Below are 27,122 nucleotides of genomic sequence, written 5' to 3'. Positions count from 1 at the left end.
TTTTACTGACTACCATGGCAGATAACTTCTTGCATAGGGTTTCAGGGAGAAAAACAGGATTGGCTGAGTGTCTGAACTGTCAAAATAGATTTATTTCAGCCCCCATTATTTCTGTGAAGATTTGATGTGACTGAAGAAGCACTAGATCCAAGACTTAAAGCCTACCAGAGTATAAAATGGAACACATGGAACAAACTTAATGGGCTGGGAATTGTTTTTCTTTTTTAGACTCTAATAGTTGAGCACAGTGAAAACTGTAAAGTATACTGTGATATATACTGTTGCAACTTTAAACCTCTAATTTATTGATTGTCTTTATAAGTGTGCTTTCCTGCATAAGGGTAAAATGTATTCAAAGTAATTCAGGTGAAGGTTGTGGGTCGGAGATGAAGGTGGAGTTTATATGGAAAGATGTCTATTAAAGGATGATAAATGGTAGACCCAAAACAGAATTGACTGGTTAGGGGACTTTTGCCTGAGGGGTGAACTTTCAATTTGTTTTTGGAAAATGCTAATACAGTACATATTCCTTAATGGCTTTATGCCTATGCCTTCTGTGTTGTCTTAATGCCCAAGGGCTCTGCTGTACAGTAAATGAGATCCCAGATAGTAATTTATCAACTTGCCAAAGCAGGTTTTCTATAACCCATTTCTCTTATGCCCTTATTGACATTTTATTTTATCATGGAAATTATATATATGTACTTGTCCCAATAAAGCTCAAGTAGTATTTGGTTTTTGAAATGGTAAAAAAAAATCAATTAAATTCCTTCTTAGAATAATTTGCTTTAATTTGTAGTGCAAGAAGACTTCCCCATAACTTGTTACTACATAGAAAAAAGAGCAGGCATAACCTGTTGTAAAATATTCCTATTCCTGTAGTTTTTCCTCAGTAGGAGCCACCTAGTTGAAATTGTGTGGCCCCCTCTCTGGGCTCTTATATATAAAGATATTTTGGATAAGATTATGTGCTTCATATGGTAGCAGAACCAAGAGAGTAGTTAAAAAAGACATTAAATATTTGGGTAAGCTTATGTTTTTTAGTACTGGTCCCTTGAATTTTTCTAGCACTCCCTATAGAAAGAATTGGTAAGAGAGAAACATGTAGTTACATACAGTAATGTGCTCATTTAAACCTTTTAACCAAAGGAAGTTTTAACCTTAAGTTAAAACCGAATGGTATTTTATTTAGGTAACTCTTTAAATTTTTTTTTTTTTTGGATGCTGGTTATCCATCCCTTTCAAGCCCTAGGCCTTTTTGTAGCTGCTTCTCCCTTTTATTTTGCTTATGTTTTAGTCTTTTTACTGTTTATCAGTTACCTTCATCACAGTGTGGGTAGGGGAAATAAAAGATGAAATTCAAAATCGTAGTTTTGTTGCTTGTGAGCTGCTCTAGTAAAAACTTGAGTTGGGGAGAAGGTAGAGAATGAGGTTGAAACTTGGTGAATGAAAATTGGATTTGGGTAATTTCTGAATTTCACATTCCTGCTCTTCCATTAGCACAGACAATTTATAGTTAGCTCTATTTGGAGGAAGGCTCACAAAAAGATTAAAACAATCTTTAATGCTGTTATATATTTGAATCCAGTGAAAGTATGAATGTTTTTCATCATTGTGCAAGGGAAACTTGGTTATGATTTATAGATCCAGCTTTGTGGCTTGAGTATTTGGGTTTCTCTTTGTTTTTTGTGGTCTGGAGGAAAGAATGAGTTTAACTCTTTTTATTCATATTTCCAGGATTGTCTTTTCTTTATTGTCTTCAATAGAAATAAACATGTGAATCAATCATATGAATTTGATGGTGCCTGACTTTAGTTGGGTGCTTGTCAGGCAAGGAATATTTTAAGGCCATTACATATTATAGTTGAAGTTTTTTGCCGCTCCCCCCCCCTTTTTTTTTGGCACCATTATCCAGACATCAGTGATGTTCATATTTCTAGAAATGTTTTTTCTTTTACCTATCAAGAATATAGAAGGACAGTATATGCTCCTTACTTATTATACCTTGTTACCCTGGAAAATGCTACTGAGATGTGGAGATCTTTATTATGTAGAAAAGAAAGGTTCAGTAATCTGCTTCAACCTTAAAGTTAATACATGAGGTAAAATTGAAAACCCGAATATTTTACTCCAGGACAAGTAACTAAGTTCTTACCTATAGAAAATCACCTGAGAACATCAATCGGTCAATCACTGGTAGACGCTAAGCTCACTGTGGGCAGGGAAAGTGTCTGCTTATTGTTATGTTGTACTCTCCCAAGCACTTAGTATAGTGCTCTGCACACAGTGCTCACTAAATATGATTGAATGAATTTATTGTGTGCTTACTGCATGCAGAGCACTTGTATTAAGCTCTTGGGAGAGGACAGTATAACAGAGTTATTAATAATTATGGTATTTGTTGAGCACTTACTATGTGCCAGACACATAGCGCTATGCTAAGTGGTTACAAGCAAATCAGAGTGAACAAGTCCCTGTCCCCCATAGGGGTTACAGTCTTATTCCCCATTTTACAGATAAGGTAATTGAGGCACAGAGAAGTGAAGTGACTTGTCTAAGGTCACACAGCAGACAAGTGGTGGAGCTGGGTTGGTGGATATGTTCCCAGCCCACAAGGAGTTTACAGTCGAAGAAGAGGAGTTTACAGTCTAGAGGATCAGTCTAGAATCAGTATGGTAATCTCAACAAGAGCATCAGCTAATAAAGCATTGGCAAGTAGCATAATGGTGGGGGTTAGTTTTCCTCTTGCCCCACATTTTGTTTATATTTTGAACTTCACTCATGCTGAAAACCAAAGGTGCCTAAATTCAGAGCATTATAGCACCTCTGTAGCATTTGGTACAGTGGGAGCAGAAGATAGGGTGTCCATATCTTCAAGGATTTTATTGTGTAATGAAAAGGCCAAGGCAATTACAGAAACGCGCAGTTGGGGCATGAAGCATATGTGACAAAGGCAGAGAACATTAAGCTAGGAGTATTCAAGTAACAAGCATATTCACATGGTTAGGCAGTATGTGAAGTAATCCAGGGGCAGTATGGAAGGCAGTGTCACTTTAGTGAGTTTTAAGGAAGGACTTTTGGTATTCTGGGTGGGGTGTGGTAACTTGCAGGAGGAGATGGATGAAATCAGAATTAATGTTTGCGTGCTTTAAGTATCATTAGATAAATGCACACTCTCATTGTTTAGGTTGTTTCTATCAGTGGTTTCTCTGTAAAAGTAGTACCACTTTAGAAAAGAATTAGCCTAGTTTCTAAAGGCCATTTTCCATATCAGACACTCCATTATTGCTGAGATGGCATTTTGGGGAGTTTCAGAGGTGATGTCAAGTTTTGGAATTATCTTTGTGTCTCTAAAGATGGTCTTCCATTGAGATTTACAAATTTTCCATTTCTCTTCACTTAGCCACATCCATCCCTATCTACTTTGCTCCTTATAACGCTAGAACAAGGGAATTGAAACGTCTAATGATCATCAATCTTTTGAGTGCTCGCAAATGTAAATTTCCATGAAACTCGAAACCCCACTTCCTCTAGGCCCACTGCCCAATTTATTTTAGCATATTTTAGTTTGGCCCTGGGTGTGTGTTAATTGGCACTGTTGTTTCAATAAATTTATTTCCTGATGATTTGCACCTGGGTTTTTAAGAGATTATAGTTTGGAAAGCCCACTATTTTAAAATAGGAGATTGAGAAGAAATGAATCACAGTAGATGTAAAGGTAAAATGGTCCTCTACACTGTAAACTCGTTATGAGCAGGGATTGGGCCTACTATTTCTCTTGTACTTTCCCAAGTGCTTAGTACAGTGCTCTGTACATAATAAGCGCTCATTAACTATGATTAGTTGATAATGCTTTCTATCAAAGCAGCACTTTAGATCTTTTTCGATGAGCTAGGAAAATAAATTATATGAATACAGTGTGGGGATTATGGCATGTTCTTGATGAACCCCACCATTAGGGAGAACTCGTGTTTGCGTACTTATAGGTTAGTTGACTCTGCACATAGAACTGTTTCAATGAGGCATTACAGTCCATCAATAAATCCGTAGTTTTTATTGAATGCTTACTGTGTGCAGAGCACTGTCTAAGTGCTTGAGAGAGTGCAATACAACAGACTGCTTCCTGTCCACATCGAGCTTCTAGTCTAGAGGGGGGTGATAGACATGGGTGTTGAGGTAGCCTCCCTTAATTTCCAAAAGTGTTCTAGCCAAACAGGTAATGCACACAACCTTATGGAAAGACTTACTCTGAGTGCAGAGCTCCAGTTTTTAACACTCAACTAGCCCAGCTACAGCATCTGCTTTTTTCTTCCTTGTCCAAATAGCACCTCTTTTTAAAATTAATCTTTATTAATAACCAAGAAGTTAATGTTTTCTAATTTTATATGCTTTTACAAAGGAATGAAAAAGTAAGAGTTTCAAAACATGTCTGTAAAGCCACAAGGTCACTGTGATGCATGGAGTAGGTGTTGACTGAGTTTTTAGACAACCTTTCACCTAAAAATGCTTTGCTGCAATGAAAAGTGCAACTTGTGAGGATTTGGAAAAGATTGAAAACGGTATATGCCACCCGTTCTCCTATAACACAGGATTGCATTCTTGGAGAGCCCCATGCTAAGGAAAACTTGTTGAAGTATTCACCTTATGTCCATTGCTGTTTCTTTCCTGTCTCACTCAGTATCTCAGTGATATGTTCTAGCCACAACACTGAGAGAAAACACCCATTCTGACAGAACTGAGATTAGTTTGAACATGGGTGTCTGATCATCCTAACTCGAGAGTCACGTGGTTCTTTCTCACATCTGAGAGATGATAATCTTTTGGCATAGCCTACTCACCTGGAAGCGATGCGCCCCAAACTGGAAGTATTGCATCGATCCTTGGAGCTCTGGGGAGCAGGCACGCCTGGCTCAGGCTGTACACTTCTATTTTAACCTGTAACCATGGCAGTTTCATGGAAACAGAGCTTTAAATAGAAGTTCCACACACCCAAGTGGTTCACTGAGGTGTGCCGTGTCCCCACTATGCGTCTCAACACGATGGCCATACAGTTGAACTCTGAGAGAGGCCTAGAGCTTTGGGAGCCACAATTTGGAAACCACTGGGGTACATAAAGCCATCAATTATTGTTCTGAAGCATAAGCAGGGAAAATATGGACAGCCGTAGCTAGGGCTTTAAGAATTATTGCTGCCCTGTGGAGAATATAAAATTAGTAAATGCAGGTAATCAATTTTCCTCCTCCTGGAATTTATCAGCAGGATTCAGTTTCAGGGATGAAAAAAAATAATTAGGAATGGTTTAAAAACTATATTTAAAACATTGCTACCTGTGGTTGAAACAATGGATGTAATTTTCCTTTCCGTTTTAATAGTTCTATGTTTACTGTGAAATAAGAGGAAATTTAGTTGTCTGCATCTCCTCTTCTTCCCCAAAGTTTTGAATGTGGGTTAAATAATTTCTCTCTTAGATGAAACAGAAAGCAGGATTAAGAAATTAGACTTGGAATTATCCTTATTTAGTTATGCATTGAGAAATTCTTAAATGCAAAATGGAAAAATGAATAGGAATTTTGAGATGTTTCAGAGCTTAGAAGATATTTGCATTTGAAGTTTAGTCAAAAGACTCAGTCCACATCTGCTCTATGCATCATAATAACTATGTTACTTTATAAGCATAATTTGATTTTCTTAATATGCTTATCTTTCTAAATGTAACAGCATATTCAGAGCTAACAGTATTTTGTGCAGGAAAATAAATGTAGGGTATCGCTTGCTCAAATTTTTGGTAAGTCATAATCATTGTAAGTGATTAATATTATTTAATTTCTTATAATGGGTTAATAGCTGAATAAATTTGTTAGCAATATGGAGAACAATTTAAATTTAGAGCATCTTAATGTAACGTGGATGTGTGTGTACGTATTTGTGTAGAGAGAGGGCTTTTCACTACATACTGGCAGAAATTTTTGTTGATTTTGAAATCCAGTTCTACTTTAACTTCGGACAGAAAAAACCTAATTAATCAATTAATGGTTTTTTTTGAGTGCTTGCTCTGTGCTGAGCACAGTACTAAGTGCTTGGGAGAATACAGTACAACAGATTAAGCAGACATGTTCCCTACCCAGGGGGTTTAATTCTCCAAGCTTTTAAATTGAATCTTATTTAGGAACTTTTAAGCACAATTTATTTTATTTCTTTGAATTGGTTCTCTAAATACAAAATAATAAAGGCAAGTTGACCAGGGGGGTGGGAGTGGCCCTAGAGCCCCCTCAGCTCTTGTTTTGAGAAGAGGTTATGTGCTGGGAGGCAGGGAGATTACTAAGTAGAGATAGAAAAGCATAAGAGGTATTTTGGGGTATAAAAAAAATCAAATGATAATTCTAGTGTTGTCCATGGATTTAATTTAAAAAGTCATTGTGGTGTCTTATTTAAAAATCCACTAAACTTCACAGTTTGGAAAAATCCCAGTTAGACAGTTTATGCAATGCTTTGGAACTGCTGAAAGCACATCTTGGGCTCGTTAGAGGCATGAAGTGAAACCATGTGCCCCATTATGAATTGGTGCCATGTGAATTAATTGCAAAGTTCTCTTGCCTAATCAAAGTCTACAATAAAAAGTCAGAGGCTGTCTCTTTTGCTATAAAATGACTTTTTCTTCATAGTTTAATTTTGAAAAATACTTTGTCATTGTCATGACACTGAGACAGATCTTGTCCTGTGACACACTGACATGTGGTAAGACTTGACTATCTTACTACTTTTATCACACGTTGCTGTCCCCATCTACCACCCCTCTGTATTTTGGGAAAACAATGACGTAATTTAGGGATGCATGTAGCTTTTAACTGCTTAGAACAATGCTTGATGCATACCATAATTATTATTTTTTAAAAAAGAAGCTTAAAGAAGAATCAGTTTTCATATTTCTCAGTGAGTGCATTTGGTGGAAGAAGTGATCCCTGCCTTCAAGGAAGCGGAGTGGAAAAAATCCGGGCCTGGGTTCTAATCCCAGCTCTACTACTTGTCTGCTCTATGTCCTTGGGCAAGTCACTTAGCTTCCCTATACCTCAGTTTCCTCATTGGTAAAATGGGATGAGTGACAGGGACTGTGTCCAACCTGATAACCTTGTTTCTACTCTTGTGCTTATAATGGTGCTTGGCACATAATAATAATGGTATTTGTTAAGCATTTGTTAAGGGAGTGTGAGCAAGGTGTTGGAGGTGGGAGAATTGAGACTGAGGCACAAAAAAAGAAAAGGGGTGCTTGGAAGACTCTACAGGGTGGATGGGATGTAATGGGAGAACATTCAGTAAGAGAGAACTGATATAGAGTGTCTTAAAGCCAATGGTCAGGAGTTTGAAAAAGAGAGGAATGGGTAACCGTTGAGAAGGTTTTGAATGGAGGAGCAAATGCTTTTTAAACTTTTAAAAATAATAATCTGACTAGCAGAGTGAAGTATCCACTGGAGACATAGGGAGACCAACCAGTGAGAAGACTGACTGATACTGTAGTTTAGCCTAGATATGATTCAGTGCCTGGGCTGGGGTGGTGAACATTTGTATGGAGAGGAAGGGGGCAGTCCAGTAAATGATGCAGAGTCAAAACCAACAGGATTTAGCATCAAACTCAATTTCTATTATAATATTACAGAATTTACTCAAATGAAGGTTTAAAACCCTAAATTCTAGCAAGTTCACAGTTACTTGTAGTAAAAGATTACAACTCCTGGTGGACCTTAAAGCACTATTGGTTCTTAAAGAATGAGTGTAACTAGCTCCTACTACAGAATGAAATTAAGTATTGTATATTAATAACAAATTAACACATTTTCTCTCTTTATATTTTAGATGTGTTTGGCGATTGTGAAAATGGATACCTTATTTTCGTCAGATATTCTTATATGAAAAGATCACAGTTTCAAGAAGCTTAAACGTCATTCCTTCAACTGGAACAGCATGGCAGGTTTCAAGCGAGGGTATGATGGAAAAATTGCTGGATTATATGACCTGGATAAAACTTTGGGCAGAGGTCACTTTGCTGTAGTAAAACTTGCCCGGCATGTTTTTACAGGTGAAAAGGTAGCAGTGAAAGTCATTGACAAGACCAAACTGGACACTCTAGCCACTGGTCACCTTTTCCAAGAAGTTAGATGCATGAAACTAGTGCAGCATCCTAATATCGTCCGTCTTTATGAAGTAATTGACACCCAGACCAAACTTTACCTTATCCTAGAGCTTGGGGATGGAGGAGATATGTTTGATTACATAATGAAACACGAAGAGGGGCTTAATGAAGACCTGGCTAAGAAGTACTTTGCTCAGATAGTTCATGCTATATCTTACTGCCATAAACTACATGTAGTTCATAGAGACTTAAAACCAGAGAATGTGGTCTTCTTTGAAAAACAAGGACTTGTGAAATTGACAGACTTTGGTTTCAGCAACAAATTTCAGCCTGGAAAGAAGCTCACCACAAGTTGTGGATCTCTTGCATATTCTGCTCCAGAAATTCTACTTGGAGATGAGTATGATGCACCTGCAGTAGGTAGGTTCTTTTGTGTCTTAACCTAACTACTATATACAATTTATTGGGTTTTGTTATTCCTTAATTAGCCATAAAAACTGAGTATTTAAACAATATCAATAAAAGTTGTATGGTATTTAGCACTTACTAGTGGCCAAGCATGTAGTAAGTACTGGGGAAGTTAAGATGTAATCAGATCAGTCCATGTCTCTTCATTTGGGCTCACAGTCTAACATGTGAGGTTGGCAGGTGTGTTAGTACAGTGCGGACATGGAGTTCTAGAAAGATTAAGTGATGTGCCTAAGTTCACCCAGCAGGTCAGGGGCAGTGTTGGGAATAGAATCTGGGTTTCCTAAATCTCACTCCCAAACTCGTTTCTCTAGGCCATATTGCCTCATTTCAGAAGCAACCGTTTCAAAAGAATTATTTAATCGTAATTTTGAAAGAAATTATGTAAAGGAAGGCCTTCTTAATGAGCCACATTCATCATGCTCCAAGCTACTTTTATGCCTGGGAAGCCATTTATTTTAAAGCTTAGATGATTGCATTTGTCACAGACTGCAAACATTTAAAAAGTCAACATTGAAAATAGCCCTTCGTCTGCACAACTGGGTTATCGAAACTCTGGTGAATTCCTTTCTCAATTCCCTGTATCTTCTTGCATTCCAGAATTTTCTTATGATGGGCATTCTATTTTGGTTATGGATAATTGCACTATCAACCTCCAGTGCACCTTTCAATCAGTGGATGGTATTTGGCACTTAACTGTGTGCAGAATACACTAGAATAGGTAGACATGATCCCTGCCCTCACTGAGCGTACAATTTAGTGGGAGAAGAAAGACATTAATATAAGTAACAGGTAGGGGAAGCAACAGAATATAAGGATTTTTACCGAATTGCTTAGGGGGTAGTATGCACTTAAGTACATAGGTGATGCAAAAAAGTGGGGAGATGAGAGATTAGTCAGGAAAGGCTTTCAATAAATACCTCAGAATGAAGGAGTATGATTTTAGGAAGGCTTTAAAGATGGGGAGAGTGGTGGTCAGTTGGATATGAAGGGTGAGGGAGTTCCAGTCAAGAGGGCAGTTGGGTCTGAGCAAAGGGTCATTGGTGAGAGAGAAGAGCAAGGCACAGTGAGTAGGTTGATGTTAGAGTGAACTGTGTGGGCTGAGTTGTAGTAGTAGAGTGAGGATAGGTAGGTGGGAGAGAGAGGATTGAGCACTTTGAAAGCAACCCCCCTTCCAGGTGTGGTGAGTTTGGAGCACCCCTTTATAGTCTGTACCGTGAACCATCAGAAGAGTTGATGTATGTCCTAGGTGGCCCTCCTTCCTTTCAGATGGTCTCAGTTTTGCAAAACCTCTGCTTTCCTTCTCCATTTCAGACCTTCATTGCCTTACTTGTGGGAATTCAGAACATAGGTGAATGGTGAACTGTGAATGGTGATAAATCAAAGGATTTTTCCTTTGACTTTCAAAACTTCACTGGAGCTTTCAGTATTAACCAGAGAGACCATGATGAGCTTTTTCAGAATGCAGAATCTGAGAAAAATCTGCCCCTTCATATGGAGCCAGATAGCGAATACATTATTCATGCAGTGCTTCCATTAGCATTAATGATAGTAATGCTAGCACTGAGGGAATCAAGCCCATTAATGTCAAAAGCAACAGTTTACCGAACACAAAAAAATGCTGATGTTTTCCCACGTGAGCCTTGTACTTACCACTCCTTTAAGGCCATTCTGAACTTGTGTGCCATCAGAAGGAATGCTTTTCTAATTTGGGGGGTAATCAGACTTCATCTAATGATATATACCTTTTCATAACTGTTATGTGTATTGGTTCTTCTCTTGAGTGGTTAGCCCTTGTGGCTCCACAGTGATCACGAGGTCCCCGAGCCTGAATGTGGGTGGAATTTAGGGAGCGAGGCCTCACTCATTTGTTGATCTTTGCATTATGTTCATTGGATCAATCAATCACTCTATCAGTGATATGTACAGAGTAAAATAGAGTTGGAGTGGAGACAGTAATGACAGTTGATTTATTGCCAGGGTTTCCACCCTTAGCCTTTAGCACCAGGCTTGCTCACATGGCAGTGAGGATATTTTTAATCCATAGCTGGGAGAAAGGAAAAAAAAATCATTAAAAAAAACCAAAACCCAAGGGACTCAACAAGTGAAACTCCCAAACAACCCATACTTCCAGAACTGTCCTAGTGGCCAAAGGCAGCCTTTTGTGGACAAAGGAAGGTGGCACCAGGCTGTCCAGGAGCCAGTGGGTTCCAGTTCTTTCATAGCCTCAGTTGTGAAGTTATGCTCCTCTTCTCTCCCCCTCAGCTATGGTTTTTTTCCCAGAGTCCTGGGACCTGTGGGAGCAGAAAGATCTCTTGGCTGGCTGTTAATGATGTTCCCCATAATTACTTATCCTCCTGGGGGATAGAGTGAGGAAAGGAGCCCTTTTCCTAGTGGAAGCGAGAGCTTTCAATTACTGTTAAACTAAATTGAGCAAAAAGCACAAGAAAACTGGAAAAGACTCTAAAGCATAGTTGATAGAGTAAGACAAAAATACTAAGATTATTTAATACCTGTTTTGCACCATAGCTCATGTGGTGTAATACTCAGAAATTGGAAAGGTCCTTTCAGTTTTAAAATCTAAATGACAGAGATGTAATAATGTTGGTATTTGTTAAGCGCTTACTATGTGCCGAGCACTGTTCTAAGCGCTGGGGTAGACATAGGGGAATCAGGTTGTCCCACGTGGGGCTCACAGTCTTAATCCCCATTTTACAGATGAGGGAACTGAGGCACAGAGAAGTTAAGTAACTTGCCCACAGTCACACAGCCAACAAGTGGCAGAGCGGGGATTCGAACTCATGAGTCCTGACTCCAAAGCCCATGCTCTTTCCACTGAGCCACGCTGCTTCTCCATAGATGTAGCACTATGGTGGTTCCAGTGGCTCTCACCCCAAAATTTCAGCTCAAATAGCCCCTGGGTGATATTTGTTAAGCACTTACTATGTGCCAAGCATTCACTGGGGTAGGCGCAAGGTAATCAGGTTGTCCCAAGTGGTGCTCATAATCTTTATCCCCATTTTACAGATGAGGTAACTGAAGTACAGATAAGTTTAGTGACTTGCACAGCATCACACAGCAGACGAGTGGCAGAGTGGGGATTAGAGCCCACATCCTCTGACTCCCAAGCCCGTGTTCTTTCCATTAAGTCACGCTGCTTCTCTGAAATCACTTAAGACTACTTGGACCCACTTAGGAATGCCCAAACTCCTGATAGCTTTTGCTTTCGAAACTTCCTGTTCCTCTCTTCCTGGGTTGGATAGGGTTTTGGGGTTCTCTACCTAGCAAACCCCTTTTCTCTACCCCTTCTCTCCCTTCCCCTACCCTCTGACTGCCCAAAACTTGGCATTTCCCAGAAATCAAGAGGATCCTCTCTTCCACAGTTGGCTACAGGAAGCTCAGAGGAAAAGAACTCCCTTCCTCCCACTTAATTTCCTAGGTGCCCATATCTCCCCAGCACCCAGAGATTCTTCTCCAGCCCTGACCACAGGTGGAAACCAAGGTCAGAGATCTGCATATGCTTTAATAGACATTTTACTAGTATTATTAACTCATTAATCAGAAAGCAAATATAACAGAATTCCGATCCAAACCACCTTTCCTTTTTTCTAGCACTCTGCACCCTTTCCCTGGGACCTTTTCTGCTTTCCTGGAGGTGTTCTGGTGTACACACTCTTCTTGTCCTTTCCTCTCTTCTCTCTGGGTGTCCCAAGTTTGTCTGATACTCTCTTAGGCCTTCCCAGAGGAACTTAGGCTGCCAGGGTAGCTCTGCAGTCATTCCTCTAAGTCATTTCTCCCCCGTCAGGGGTAGGAACTTCGCTCCTGTGGACCTTAACCTGTGGGAAACTTTTAGAGAAGAAGTGTGGCTTACTGGAAAGAGCACTGGAAGTCAGAAGACCTGGGTTCTAATTCTGGCCCCACCACTTATCTGCTGTGTAACCATGGACAAGTCACCTCACTTCTCTGTGCCTAGTTTCCTCATCTGCAGAGTGGGGATTCATTACCTATTCTCCCTCCTACTTAGACTGTGAGCCCAGTGTGGGACCTAATTACATTGTAGGTATACTCGTGCTAAGTACAGTGCTTGGCAAATACTAAGGACTTGACTTAAATGCCATTATTATTGTTTGGGACCACATCTCTGGGCTCTGTTTCCTTCCAGGGTCTCGGCCTAAATCTTCCAAGAATCATGGCTCAGACCTTTTACTCCAAAATGACTGAGGAGCTCCTCCCTGCCCCACCCCCAACTATCTGGACCCCCTTCATTAACTTCCCAATCCCTTCTTATTGGCTAGGTTCTAATCAGTCATATTTATTGTGTGCAGAGCATGTACTAAGCACTTGGAAGGGTTGGTAGACATGTTCCCTGCCGACAATGAGCTTACAGTCTAGACAGGGAGACAGACATTAATATAAATTATGGATATGTACATAAGTGCTGGGCGGCTGAGGCTGGGATTAATAGAGAGTGCAAATTTAAGTGCAGGGGTGATGCACAAGGGACTGGAAGAAGAGAGAAATGGTGAGCAGTTTTAGAATACCATCCTGGTAATTGGTGTCTATTAGTAATGCAACTTCAGCCAAGATAGACCTAAACATTTAATAATTAGATATGGTATTTATTAAGCAGTTACTATATGCCAAGCGCTGTGCTAAAAAACACTGGGGTAGCTATAAACATACAGAAATTCCAGTTTTGATATTTGGTTCCTTTAAAGTGATAAGCTTGTATATCAGCATTTTGTTGATATACTGATAAATATAGATGTGTGTTGTTGTCTTGTTATTGTATTGTTTTGGCGATGAAGACTGTGAGCCCCACATGGGACAACCTGATTACCTTGTATCTCCCTCAGTGCTTAGAACAGTGCTCTGCACATAGTAAGCGCTTAACAAATATCAACATTATTATTGTCTTCTATTTTTAGAAGAATCTTAGACTACTAGCTCCTGTGGCTTGGTTAATAATGATAATAAGATAATATCAGTAATTGTGGTATTTGTTAAGCATGTACTTTGTGCCAGGCAGTGAACTAAATGCTGGGGTAGGTACAAGGTAATCGGGATGATCACAGTCCCTGACCCACATAGGGTTTACAGTCTTAATCCCCATTTTACAGATCAGGTAACTGAGGCACAGAGAAGTGAAGTGACATGCCCAAGGTCACCAAAGACAAGTGATGGAGCTGGGATTAGCACCCAAGTGCTTCTGGCTCCCGGGCCTGTGCTTGATCCACTAGCCAGGCTGGTTAGAGGAGAGAGTTGAGTATCTTACCTTTCATGATCTCTTCTCTGTAAATTATGACTTCAACAGTTTCATATATTGTTTTGAAATCCTCAGATACATTTATGAGTTAAATAAAACTAGCTCTTGGGGGACTATGCAAGTTGCGTGTTTGTTCATGCAAACAGATAACTTGTGAACATACATTGATTTTGCTCTCTAAACACACAGTATTCATTATCAGAGGCATATGCCTTTCTGACTGACTTCATACAGTATAAAATCAGTTCAGTTTAAGGTGGTCAGGTGATGGGGAAGCTGTGAGCTATTTGAAGACTGAAATTTATTTTGGAAGAATGACTGTTGCAAGAGGCCTGTTAGATATTATTAATAGGGAATATCATCACTTTAAAAAAAACCACAACAGCAAAACCTGGGAATAAAAGAAATGATTGGAGGAAAATGTAGTTGTTTGGGATATCTGAAAAAAATGCTTTATTAAAAGTCCCTCAAAATCATGCTTTGTAAATTTTACTTTGTTGAGGCAGGTTTAGAAAACTAATTCTTTAAGTCCTATAATATGGGAACATTCAGAATAAATTCATTCCTACTTCTAGCTACCAAATTTTTTAGCTACAGCATATCAGGAAGCAGAGCAACTGCTAAAGAAAAATTTGAATTAATTTTAAATGTATTCAAATTTTTCTTTAGCAGTTGCTCTGCTTCCTGATATGCTGTAGCTAAAAAATTTGGTAGCTAGAAGTAGGAATGAATTTCTTTTCTTTTAATATTATAATTTCAGTCATTCATTGGTATTTATTGAGCTGTGTAAAGAGCACTGGGAGAGTATAAAATAGAAATAAACAGATATATTCCCTGCCCACAACAAGCTTACAGTCTAGAGGGGGAGATGGATATTAATATAAATAAGAGTTAGGTACATAGGTGCGGAGGGGCTGAGAAGGGGGCTGAATGACGGGAGCAAGTCAGGGTGTTGCAGAAGGAAGTGGCAGAAGAAGAAAGGAGGGCTTAGGGAGGAGCTGTGGAGCCTTGTGGAGGAGCTGTGCCTACTATAAGGCTGTGAAGTGTTAGCTAAAGATAATATTTAAAGCAAAGATCCACAGTACTTAGTATACTAAAGCTGCAAACTTCCTGAATTGAAATAGTGTAGCATTTTCAAAAGTATAAGAAATTTGACATGGTTTGTCCCAAAAAATACTGTAGATGAGTGCAGAGAGATAAGAAAGAGTCTTTTCAGTTAATATTGTTGCAAAATGATTAGGGAAGTGGGAGGATTTATTTCTGTCCCTCTGAAGTATTGGTTATGGCTAAAAGCCAGGTTCTGGCCTCCGTGTTTCTGTGGCATGCGTTGGTGGTGCTGCTTTTGTTTTAAGAAGAGAAACACATTCTGGTGTGGTCTAACTGTTAAAGTTGATATAACCAAAGTGGAAACACATGCTGCTGTGGATCAGACCTATAATCACAAATAAACACTGATAAATATTATGTTTCTGATCCTCTATTTAAAAAAGAAACCATTGGAAAAAAACCCACCAAACTTGATCCTCACAACACTAGGCTGAGAGCATAGCTCTAACAAAGTTAAGAAACATCTGTTCGCATTTACTTTTAGGAATCTTAGGTTTCAGAAAATTGTTTAAAGTCAAGTTGACATTTTTTCAGGAGATTGTTCCTTTAACTCCAACTATTTTATTCTGTCATCTAACTTTTTATATTGGATGTGAAGTACTTGTAAAAATCCATTGTAAAATTAGTAACTGTAACTTTTTGTGCCAGAGGACATGGCAGCTATTTATTTGGCAGCTGAGTATGTCTGCGAATGTCTGAGAGAAAAACCTCATATCTTATATGAAACCTTTCCTTTCAATTCATAGAATTAACTCACATCAAGGCCAGAATAGCTTTAGAAAAGCACCTCACCTTAATTGACTGCCTACTTTTGGTCTTGTTGCCGCTTATTTAGATTTAGATTAGGTTGAGGTTGCTTTTTCCAAAATCAAGCGTTTAAGTGTGCTTTCCAGAAGTTATGACTTTACAGCTTAGAGTAACAAATTATTATTCATTAGTTATGAAGCTTTCCTGTTTGAAAGTTTAATCAAAGTGTAAAGTAAACTTGTCAGACCAAGGCCCTTTAAAAAAATATATTCCCAGTTCTTAGATTTGAGATATGCAATTCTACATAATATGAATAATTCAGACCATTGTAGTGGTCACATAGCAATCCATATTAAATCTTGGTGATGTCCTACTGAAAATACACACTCCCTGTTTTGAACTCATCCCATCCCTGTTCCCTCTAACTTGAAGTACTTTAGAAAGGAGATAGGAGATGAGTGATGTCATAGAAGGTACAAAGGTCAGTGATAGGATGTGATTGCAGGATTAGGTTTGTCAGAAAATCAGGTTAATAAAGATGTTAATAAAGTGTCCTATTGGAGTAGGACATGGCTTAAGCATTTAGATTTTTATGTACTTTCTAACCTGAAACTTTGGTATTTTAAAACGGTATGGATTGCCCAACTAGGAAAGAGAACTTGTTGACTCTTTTCTCTCATTAGTGTTCATTGAGGTACAAAGCACTCTACTAGACACTTGGGAACATTTAGGAGTAGTGAAGGACAAGCTTGCCCTTGGAGCTGACAATCCAATTTTATCCTCTTCATCATATTTTGGTAGCAAAAGTCTTTCAAAAGATAGCATTGTTTCCTACCACATTTATTTTGTAGTTTGACTGTAGCCTTAACTAAATGTGTGGATTTTGTTATGGATGCTGGATGAAAGAAAAAGAGCTTCAGGCAGTCGTTGCCTTTAGAGTCCCACTTTGGCTTGTCAGTGAAATGACCGTTTGTGCCACTGGTACTTATCCAATTTTGCGTGACCCAGGAACACTGTATAGTTTACACCATTTCATCTTCCTGTCTGGTTGAAAAGCACATCAGTGTTAAAAGGGGTAGACATTCTGGGTGTTCTCTTTTTGTGAAAAAATGTAAATAATGCATTATGGAATTCGTATCCTGCAGAGAAGTGATTAGAGGTTGTGTGATCAAGCCTTTTACCCTTATTTCTTTGGTTAGGAAAGTTCCATAATAATGATGATGGTGGTGATTGTGGTTTTTGTTAAGCACTTAATGGACCAGGCACTGTAGTAAGATCTGGGGTGGATCCAAGCAAATCAGATTGGACACAGTCCCTGTTCCTTGTGTCTAAAGTCCCCATTTTGCAGATGAGGAAACTGAGCTACAGAGAAGTGAAGTGACTTGCCCAAAATCACACAGCAGACAAGTGGTGGAGCTGGAGTTAGAATCTAAGTCCTTCTGACTCCCTGGCCCATGTTCTATCCATTAGGCCACACTGCTTCTCTAGTATTAGAGAAATGTCCAAGTAACAATATTCCTCTAAGTTTTAAAGAAAGTATTGAATTATTTGTAATACCAACTTTTTGAGTTTTTTTTTATTCCTGCTTCATTGGTGTCAATTGATGACTTTACTTAGTTTTGCTACTTTGCTCGTCATGATTGTTGTTTACAAAATTTGTGTTTGAGGCTCCATTAAAATTACTGAAATTTAATTATGGCATCCTTATTCCCTCACCTGAGATTGCTGCATATCCTGCTCTTTATATTGAGAAGCAGCTTGGTGTAATGGATAAAGCATGGGCTTAGGAGTCAGAAGGTCATGGGTTCTAATTCTGACTCTGTACCATTTGTCTGCTGTGTGACCTTGGGCAAGTCACTTAACTTCTCTATGCCTCAGTTACCTCAACTGTAAAATGGTGATTGAGACTGTGAGCCCCACATGGGACAGAGGCTGTGTCCAACCCAATTTACTTTATCCACCTCAGCGCTCAGTACAGTGCTAGGCACACAATAAGCGCTTAACAAATACCATTATTATTATTATTATGAGATTCTTATAAGAATGACAGCATTCTTACTTAATCCCTCTAGACAGTAAGCTTGTTGTGGGCAGGGAAGTTGTCTAGTAATTCTGTTATATTGTACTCTCCCAAGTGCTTAGTACAGTGCTGTGCACACAGTAAGCACTCAATAAAGTAGCAGGAGCAGAAGCAGATGAGATTACAAAAAAGAATACTTTGCAGCATTTCAGCATGGTCCTCGGAGTCAGGACCTGGGTTTTCATCCCAGCTTTGCCCATGCTTGCTGTGTGTCCATGGACAAGCCACCTCACTCCTCTGAACCTCTGTTTCCTCATCTGTAAATGGGGATTCAATACCTGTCCCCCCTCATACTTTCACTGAGCCCCATGTGAGACCGAGATTGTCTGACCTGATTAACTTGTGTCTACTCCAGCACTTTGAACAGTGCTTGACACACAGTAAGCGCTTAACAAATGCTATTATCATCAGCATCATTTTCATCCACAAGTGTTCCTAATCTTTTGTGTATGAGGCAGCAAATTAATTTAATTCTCTCATCTTGTCTGTTTTCTTCCCTCTTCCTCCTCTCCCTTTTGGAAGGAAGTCATTATCAGTTGAACACTTCTTTCCTTCTTATTGATTTTACCTTTCCTTTTGCTGGAAGTATACTCCTATCTGGTGTTGAAGCAGAAATCTTCCTTCTGTTTCCCCCAGTAATGTAATTAGCTCTGCTTCCTTCCCCTGTATTGACAGCATCCCCTGAGAAGAGAATGGCTTGTAAATGTTGCATTTCCCTTCTGAACCGAATATATTCAAAGAGGATGAATTTGAAGAAAAGTGGCTGGGTCTGGGTCAGTAACCCTCTGATGCTGCTGATCTGCAAAGAAGCAGTTTCCTAGATGCTAGTTTCTTGCAAACTCTTCCACAAGAGAATTTCTGAATTGTTGCTTGGTGTGGGAAAATTGGGAGGAAGGATGATCCTCTGACCTTCTCTTGAGTAATTTTTTTTTTTCCTCACAGATGGTGCTTTTAAGTTTTACCTAACCATTTCAAAACATTTGATTATAGTTACTTCTTTTGCTGACTTCTAAAGTGAATGCATATCTCATGGCCTTAATTTTCAGCATTCAATTGAATTGATAACCTAAAAAGTGAAAGAATCATGAAGCTTATTTACTATTTTTTATTCGATACTTCTTCCTTTTGATAAACTCCTCATTCCCAAACAGGGGTAGAATAAATTTGTTTTGAGTAAATTCACTCCTAATCTACCCATTTTAGAGCATGAAGGAAGTCTAGGTTTTTTCTGTACTGGTTTCATTACAAGTGGCGAAGCCATATTGAACTTCCATGGGTGTGGTTTTTCTCTCTTTGGGATGAGGGTGGCTTGTTGGAAAAATAGCACAAAAACAACAGATCAGCAGTTTTCAGCATGCACTACTAACATCTTCTCCAAAGTTAATTTAAAATTCATGTTCTAAGATTCACAGTGCAAAGAATTGGGCCATGAGTGAAAGAAATAACTTGTCTGATGTTTTCATCTGTTGTCTCATTTTAGGAAATATGAAAAAATGCTGTTTTTACATGCTATGTATTTGAATATAGACTGCTGTGCTTAATTGCTCTCTTGCACTCACTTAGGGTGAGACAGGCATGGCAAGGATAGCCAGTGACGTAGCTTGGTTTCCAAGGATACAAAATCATGTTATGTAAGAAAGTTGCATGTGCAGAGCTCTGGTTGTCATGGTTCTGAAAATGTCTCTTTGAGCCACCCTTTCACAATTACATTGTTTAGCCACTTAGACTGTGATGGTATTTTTCAACTGCTGTTACTTTACTGTAATTAAATATCGTCACCCTTTTAGATTTATTCCATTAGCACAAAATAGAACACTGTGCTGCTGACCTTAAAGTACGTACTAAGCTGAATAGTAAAATAAAATCTGCATTCCAACTTGGTGTCATAATAATTGTATTTAAGTGCTTACTATGTGCTAAGCACTGTACTGAGAACTGAGATAGACATAGTTGCAGCAGATTGGATACAGTCCCTGGTGCACAGAGGGTTCAATTTAAGGGGAAATGAAGAATAAGTATCTTATCCTCATTTTTACAGATGAGGAAATTGAGACACAGAGAAGTTAACTGACCTGCCCAAGGTCAGCCTAGTGACAAGTGATGGAGTTGGGATCAGAACTCAAGTCATCTGACTCCCATGGGTCCATGCCAACACAATCAAGGTTAAAACCAGACTGAATTGAAGATCCATAGAGCCATTGAAGTATCTAGCCCCGAACTTTCCGGGTAATCCAGTGCCATCAAAGAGTCGTACCGAACATCTCAAGGCTAATCAGAACCACATCCAGTTTGGTCCTGGAACATAAAACTACCAGCAGAGAATCAATGTCTGCCTTTTAAGAAGGTGGCATAAAAGAGCTAGAATCTTGCCAGGGTGGGAAATTGAGACCCTTCGAGACATGATTCTTGCTTGGGTTTAATCAGTCCAACTCAGTGCCATTCATGGCGGTGTTGCCAAACCAGAAGTGGCTCTGCTTCAATCTGGGGAACTGCGGAGGTCAGGATGTCTGAGCCTGGTGCAAGGGCTTTCCAGAGACAATGCAGTGCTTTAGGAGAGGCCAAGTTCACTTTTAATATTTTATATGCCAAAGTACCAGCAAAGAAGTAGAACTTCTTTTTTGGGATGGGTTTTGGGTTTAAATATGTAATGTACACTTTTTACTCCACAAGGCATTGTGAAATGTTGGAGTGATTTTGGATTGAATGGTAGTTTAATATAGGGCATTAACTATCTTTTGATTTGTTGATGGTTTTCCTGAAATTTGAGAAATACAATTTCTGAATCAAACCTTTTATTTTTAATGTTGCAGAAGTCCAATTCACAGCAATTCATTTTCCTATAGATTCAATTGCAGTAAGTTCTCTTAAATCAAATGTTTTCACTCTGAGTTTTGAGACAAAATGAAGAAATGTACTTCTGGCAATGTGTAAAGTGGGTTGTGTAGAGAAGCAGCATGGCTCAGTGGAAAGAGCACGGGCTTGGGAGTCAGAGGTCATAGGTTTGAATTCCCGCTCTGCCACTTGTCAGCTATGTGACTGTGGGCAAGTCACTTAACTTCTCTGTGCCTCAGTTAACTCATCTATAAAATGGGGATTAAGACAGCCTCACGTGGGGCAACCTGATTACTCTGTATCTACCCCAGCGCTTAGAACAGTGCTCTGCACATAGTAAGCGCTTACCAAATATCAACATTATTATTATGTGGCGTTTAAAGGAAATACATGTACACATGTGCACTGTCAACCAAGACATAGTTACTCTAACATGAGTTTTCCTTTCTGTGGAGTTATAAAAGAAAGCAACCCCCAATCCTGGGGAAAAGACTCTTTAATATAATAGTGCAGTGTGATAAACTTCTGAAAGCTTGTAATACAGTGCTAAATTCTTACTTATTCAGAAAATATCGAGAAATTGAATGTGGGAAATTTACAGCTGTTTGGGTCACTTTTTTCCAGAGGCCAGGCTGTCTGTTCCGGACTAGTCTGGGATCCCTTGGGATGATCTACTTCATCCTTCATCATGAACACTGCTGTTTTACATTGATGTAGCATTTTTATTTGTCATTCATTTTTATAAACTCTCCTTGATGGTCTTTTATAGTTAGAATACATAAAGTTTTTGATGACACCATTCCAACATTCTTGATGAACCTGCTGAAGTGAAAGTTCATTTTATCCTTATAGTTCCTTCGATATATCTCCCTTTTCCATAAGGATTCCTAATCCTATACATTATGATGGGTATTCTTTAACTTAATGATTTTTTTCCTTGTTGCTCTTGTCCCAAAGATTAAAAAAAAAGTGCCCAAGGCCTTTTGGTTGGCACTTTGACCCCTGTGCCTCAAAAGCAAAGGAGGAGGGGTGAGTGGAAATGAAAGGTTTAGCTGTGAATAGGGCCCCATTTGCGCTACATCCAAAAAGTGACAACTTTGTTGTGGCCAAATCTCTCTTCCATTCCAGTTGGACCAGTCACTAGGGGGGACTTCAGACAGCTGTTTGGATTTGCTTCATCTATAGGTTGGATGGGGAAAGGAGAGTTATATGGAACTCTTGGTTTTATTTAAGTCAGGGAGAAGGATAAGGAGAGATGGAATTTCATCTTTCTTTTGAAAGAGGAAATAACTGCTGCCTCAGAATTTGGATTGAGGGTCAAGCGGTCAGCCTAGCAGGTATATGTTGTCGATGTTTCTCTGGATGGTGGAAAGTCTGTTTAAGAGATTGTTTCTTGCCTCTTGATGAGGATGAAGCAATCTACACTCTTCAGTGTATTAGTGTGTCCGGTAATATGCTAGGCACAGATTCCTTAGAGCTGTGTCAGTCTGGAAGGCCTAGGATCTCTTCATCTTCAGGATCCTACACTACGATGACCCAGGCTTTGCTAGGGGCTTTCAGATGAAACATTGCCACATCTGGTACAAGTAGTTCTTAAATCTGAGGTGTTTTCATTGAACCAATTTTGATGGCAGCACTTAACTGCCCCATAGTCTTTCTGGATCAGTGCTTGGAAACCAAATATCTCAAAAGCCTTTGCACTTCATGGTAATACTAGTCGGTGGTGCCCAATAATGCATGGCGAGACAAAGAAACTAATTTTGTTGGTTAGGAGATTCAAGATGATTTAAATAAAGTAAATTATTTCATTTGTTAAGCGCTTACTATGTGCCAAGTACTGTACTAAGTACCGGGGCGGATACAAGATAATCAGGTCCCAGTGGGGTTTACGGTCTAAATAGGAGGGAGAACAAGTGTTGAATCCCCATTTTGCAGACGTCAGTCAGTTGTATTTATTGAGTTACTGTATTTACTGTTTGCAGAGCGCTCTACTAAGTGCTTGGGCAAGTTTGATATAACAGATACATTCCCTCCCCATAGTGAGTTTACAGTCTAGAGAAGGGAATTGAAAAAGAGGGAAGTTAAGTTACTTGCTCAGGGTCACATGGTTAGTACACATTGGAGTCAGGATTAGAACCTAGGTCATCTGACTCCCAAGCCCATCCTCTTTCAACTAGGCCACATGGCTTCTCAGTAAGTTTTAGTCCTCTTTAGACTGTAAGTTCATTGTGGGCAAGGAATGTGTCTACCAACTCTGTTATAGTGTACTCTCCCAAGCGCTTAGTACAGTGCTCTGCACATAGTACATGCTTAGCAGCATGGCTATGAGAAGCAGCATGGCTCAGTGGAAAGAGCACGGGCTTTGGAGTCAGAGATCATGGGTTTGAATCCCGGCTCTGCCACTTGTCAGCTGTGTGACTGTGGGCAAGTCACTTCACTTCTCTGTGCCTCAGTTATCTCTTCTGTAAAATGGGGATTAAGACTGTGAGCCCCACGTGGGACAACCTGATTCCTTGTGTCTACCCCAGTGCTTTGAACAGTGCTTGGCACATAGTAAGCGCTTAAATGCCAACATTATTATCATTATTAATAAATGTGATTGCTTGATGAATTGATTGTTTTCTGAGAGTTTGGCATCAAGGCTCAGGCCTAACAAGGTCTACAGTGCTGTAGTGTAAGATCTGGAATCACCACAGATGACCCACACAAATTCTTGGGCTGCTAGACAAAATCACAAACAAGCCCTGGAATAGTATAGTCTTCCAGCACTCAAGGTATGCCCATTATATGAGGTACAGCATCTGCCGTGGACAGAATTCAGCAAGATACCCAAACTTGTAAAATGTGGTGACTGGGAATGGAGTAACACAAAGCCATAGGAGTTAATTCTCAATTCCAGAATTAAGTGTTGCAGATTTCCGATGTTCTCACAAAAGTTGAGAAACCAATTCTTAGCAAATCATGCTAACCTGCGCCCAGGCTAGCACAAATAATGTTGATAGCCCCCGAGACCTCCTTCTAGCCCATAGTACTCTTTACAAAATCTTTTACTAACTTCAACTAACTGGGAAGTGGACTTGCCTGTGTATTGTCCTTCTCTCTAGCACTTGATTGTAGGAGGAGAGTAAGTTATATTGTTTTTGTAATTATTTAATGTTCTGGGGGTTCCGAACATGGGGCCATCCCAGCTTGAAAATGTGAACTGGAGTGAAACTATCTGAAAATTTCTGTCACTGGACTGTTTCCACTTGTCAGAAATTAACAATTTGAGTTAACCAAAAACTGTGAAGGTGGCTGTGTCACAGCATTGCTTTCCCTTTTCCTCAGTAGTATTTATTAATCACTAACTGTGTGTTTGGACTGTTCTAAGCACTGGGCTAGATCCCAGTTATTCAGGTTGGGCACAGTCCCTGTGCCACATGTGGGGTTCCCGATCTAAATGGGAAGGAAAACAGGTATTTCTACCTGGTCGCTTGTAGCTGAATGTCACTTTCCTCTTTTCCCAAACCCCCACCTGGGGTTGGTTCTTTCCTGACCCTTTTGATGCTTCCAGGGGAGAGCAGCAGTGGGGCAGCTTATGGCTGGTTAGAAACTCCTAAAGCACAGGAGTTTCTGAAAGCCATGTGTTACAAAACTATGAAGTCCTTCCATTATTTTTAAATAAAGGGCAAGCATGAAATTGCTTTCTTGATACTAGGCCGTAATAGAAAAAACCTGATTTTGCTCTGAATTCTGCTGCTTCTGGTTGCAATTTCCTGATAACCTCATTCAAATTGCATCAGAGCTGTGCCATTTTTAGGCAAAAATGAAAGTGTCTCTTTAAAATGACGTACATTACTCAGAAGAGATAGTAGATCTTTTTAATGAATGTTTTGTGGTGCTCTTGGAGGTTTAAGAGACCTGATGATTTTCTCAACCAAAGGAAATAGGGAGCTAGGAGAGGGCAGCTAAGGAGGGGCGTGTGAGTGTGTGTGTGTACATATATGTAATAACTCTTCAAGGATGTATTTATAAGTTTACTTTTCCCTCTCCATTTAGTGGCTTGTGTTCCTCTGCCAGACTTCCCCCTGTCCTCAGAATGTAAATTCTTTGCACTCAGAGTGCTGGTGCTGAGGGTAATGTCAAATATGTACTTTGCATGAGGTATTTTTAAGATGAAGTGTTCAGGATAGAAGGATAAAGTTGCAAGTTGACTTGGCAAGGCTGCTATCTAGGTTTACAAGGAGCTATACTGTCATATGGATGATCAGCACATTTAGCCTCCCTATCTTTAAATACATTCTTTGAAATAGATGCCTGACCAATCTCAAAGTTAATTTTAAACTGGAAAAAAAACCTTTTTTCTGCTGACATTTTCTTTGTTATACTTAGCTTGGTGGTCTAAACTATAAAATAAACATTAAATATTTTTACATTCCAAATATCTGGAATTCTATGTATAGATATACGTCAGTTGAGAATCTGTGTATTTACTTTGGAAAGTAATACTTTTATAGAGGATGTCCCAAAGTTTGTTTATCTTAAATTCATTTGAACCACCTGCTTAAGTTGTAGAAGTAATATTTATTAAGCACCCACTTGCTGCAATGCACAGTACTAGGCACCTGGGCAATACAGAAAAAAGAAGTGAAACATTCCCAGCCCACACGTAGAGGTTACACTCTAACTGGGGAGAGAAACATAAGAATATTTATAACTTAAGTCATCAAAATAAATAATTGAGTGCATATGTGCATGAGTTCTGATAAAATAGGTTCAGAAGTGATAGAATTGACAGTTTTATGACTCAGGAATGATTTGCTCAGGTTTTAGAGAGGAGAGATAGAAATAATTGATCCTCGTACTTAGTACAGTGCTTCGCACCCAGTAGGTACTCAGTCAGTGCCATAGATTGATTGAAATATGTTACTTCAGCATTTGAGAATTTTCCATCCCCACAGCAAGTCATACACAAGCTAGATAAATTTTGTATACCAGAAAGAATTATAGAAGCCCTAAGAAGTGATTTGTCCCAAAACATCAATATCAGGAGAACTGGATTATTGCAGAAACATTTTTAGATAAACCCTTCCCTGTCTTTTTTTGTGAGCATTGTGACAGCAGCCACATGTTGCAAGAGTTTGAATAAACTTGGGTAGGACAACTGCGATATTTTACTAATATGATTTAGAAGTAGGATCAGTCAGTCATATTTATCGAGCAATTACTGAGTACAGAACACTGTACTAATCGCTTGGGAGGGTACAGTATGTCAGAGTTGGTAGACATTTTCCCTGCCCGTAATGAGCTTACGTCTAGAGGCAGAGACAGACATTAATATAAGTAAATAAATTACGGATTCGGACATAAGAGCTGTGAGACTGAGGGGCGAATAAAGGGTGCGATGGTGACAGAAGGGAATGGGAGAAGAAGAAATGAGGCTTAGTGAGGGAAGGCCTCTTGGAGATGTGCTTTTAAGTAAGGCTTAGAAGGTGGTGAAAGTGATATAAAGAGTGAGAGTATTTCAGGCCAGTGGGGGGACATGGGCGAGAGGTCGGTGGCGAGATAGACGAGATTGAGGTGCAGTAGTAGGTTGCCATTAGAGGAGCGAAGTGTGTGGGTTGGGTTGTAGTAGGAAAGCAGTGAGGTAAAGTAGGAGAGGTCAAGGTGATTGGTTTAAAGCTGATGGTAAGGAATTGGTTTCTGTGATGTGGAGGTGGATGGGCAATCACTGGAAATTCTTGAGTGGAGAAACATGGCCTGAACATTTTTGTAGAAAAATAATATGGGCAACAGAGTGAAGTAAGGATTGGAGTGGAGAGAGGCAGGAGGCAGGGAGGTCAGCAAGGAGGCTGATAATAATAAAATAATGATGGCATTTGTTAAGCGCTTACTATGTGCCAAGCACTCTTCTAAGCACGGAGATAGAAACAAGATAATCAGATTGTCCCACGTGGGCTCACAGTCTTAATCCCCATTTTACAGATGAGGTAACTGGGAAGTTAAGTGACTTGCCCCAAGTCACAAAGCTGAGAAGTGGTGGAGCTGGGATTAAAACCCACAACCTCTGACTCCCAAGCCCAGGCTCTTTCCACTAAGCCACACTGCTTCTCCAGTGCTTGATGTAGTAGTCAGGGTTGGGGAGAGTAAACACTTGGATTAAGATGGGTGCAGTTAGGATGAAGAGGAAAGGGCAGATTTTAGTGATGTTGTGAAGGTTGAACTGACAGGTTTTTGTGACAGATTGAATATGTGGGATGAATGAGAGAGATGAGTCAACAATAAAGGTAAGGTTTCCCAGTGATGGGAAAATCAGGAGGAGGGCAGGGTTTGGGTGGGAAGATTAAGGAGTTCAGTTTTGGACATGTTAAGCTTGAGGTGTTAGCCAGACACTCAAAGTAGATGTCCTGAAGGCAGGAGGAAATGTGAGACTGCGGAGAAGGAGAGAGGTCAGAGCTGGAGCTGCAGATTTGGGATTTTCACCTGCACAGAGTTGGTACTTGAAGCCGTGGGAGCGA

The 27,122-nt window shown here is 39.6% G+C and overlaps 1 protein-coding gene across 3 annotated transcripts in view; it reads left to right on the top strand.

The window, feature by feature from the left end:
* The window catches only part of SNRK (SNF related kinase), a 46,093-nt gene that overhangs the window by 6,733 nt on the left and 12,238 nt on the right, over positions 1 to 27,122 (top strand). For 2 of the 3 annotated variants that reach the window (XM_029070113.2, XM_001508658.5), the window contains exon 2: positions 7,849 to 8,545. In XM_029070113.2, the coding sequence (XP_028925946.1) occupies positions 7,957 to 8,545 (589 nt within the window). In that variant the 5' untranslated portion in view covers positions 7,849 to 7,956. Of the gene's footprint in view, positions 1 to 7,848; positions 8,546 to 27,122 lie in introns of those variants that run through there. The other variant, XM_039912949.1, reaches the window with a different exon arrangement.

The sequence above is a fragment of the Ornithorhynchus anatinus genome, chromosome 8 (genome assembly GCF_004115215.2).
Source record: "Ornithorhynchus anatinus isolate Pmale09 chromosome 8, mOrnAna1.pri.v4, whole genome shotgun sequence".
Classification (NCBI taxonomy): domain Eukaryota; kingdom Metazoa; phylum Chordata; class Mammalia; order Monotremata; family Ornithorhynchidae; genus Ornithorhynchus; species Ornithorhynchus anatinus.
The sequence above is the reverse complement of the archived record's forward strand: the minus strand, read 5'-3'. Positions and strand labels throughout refer to the sequence as shown.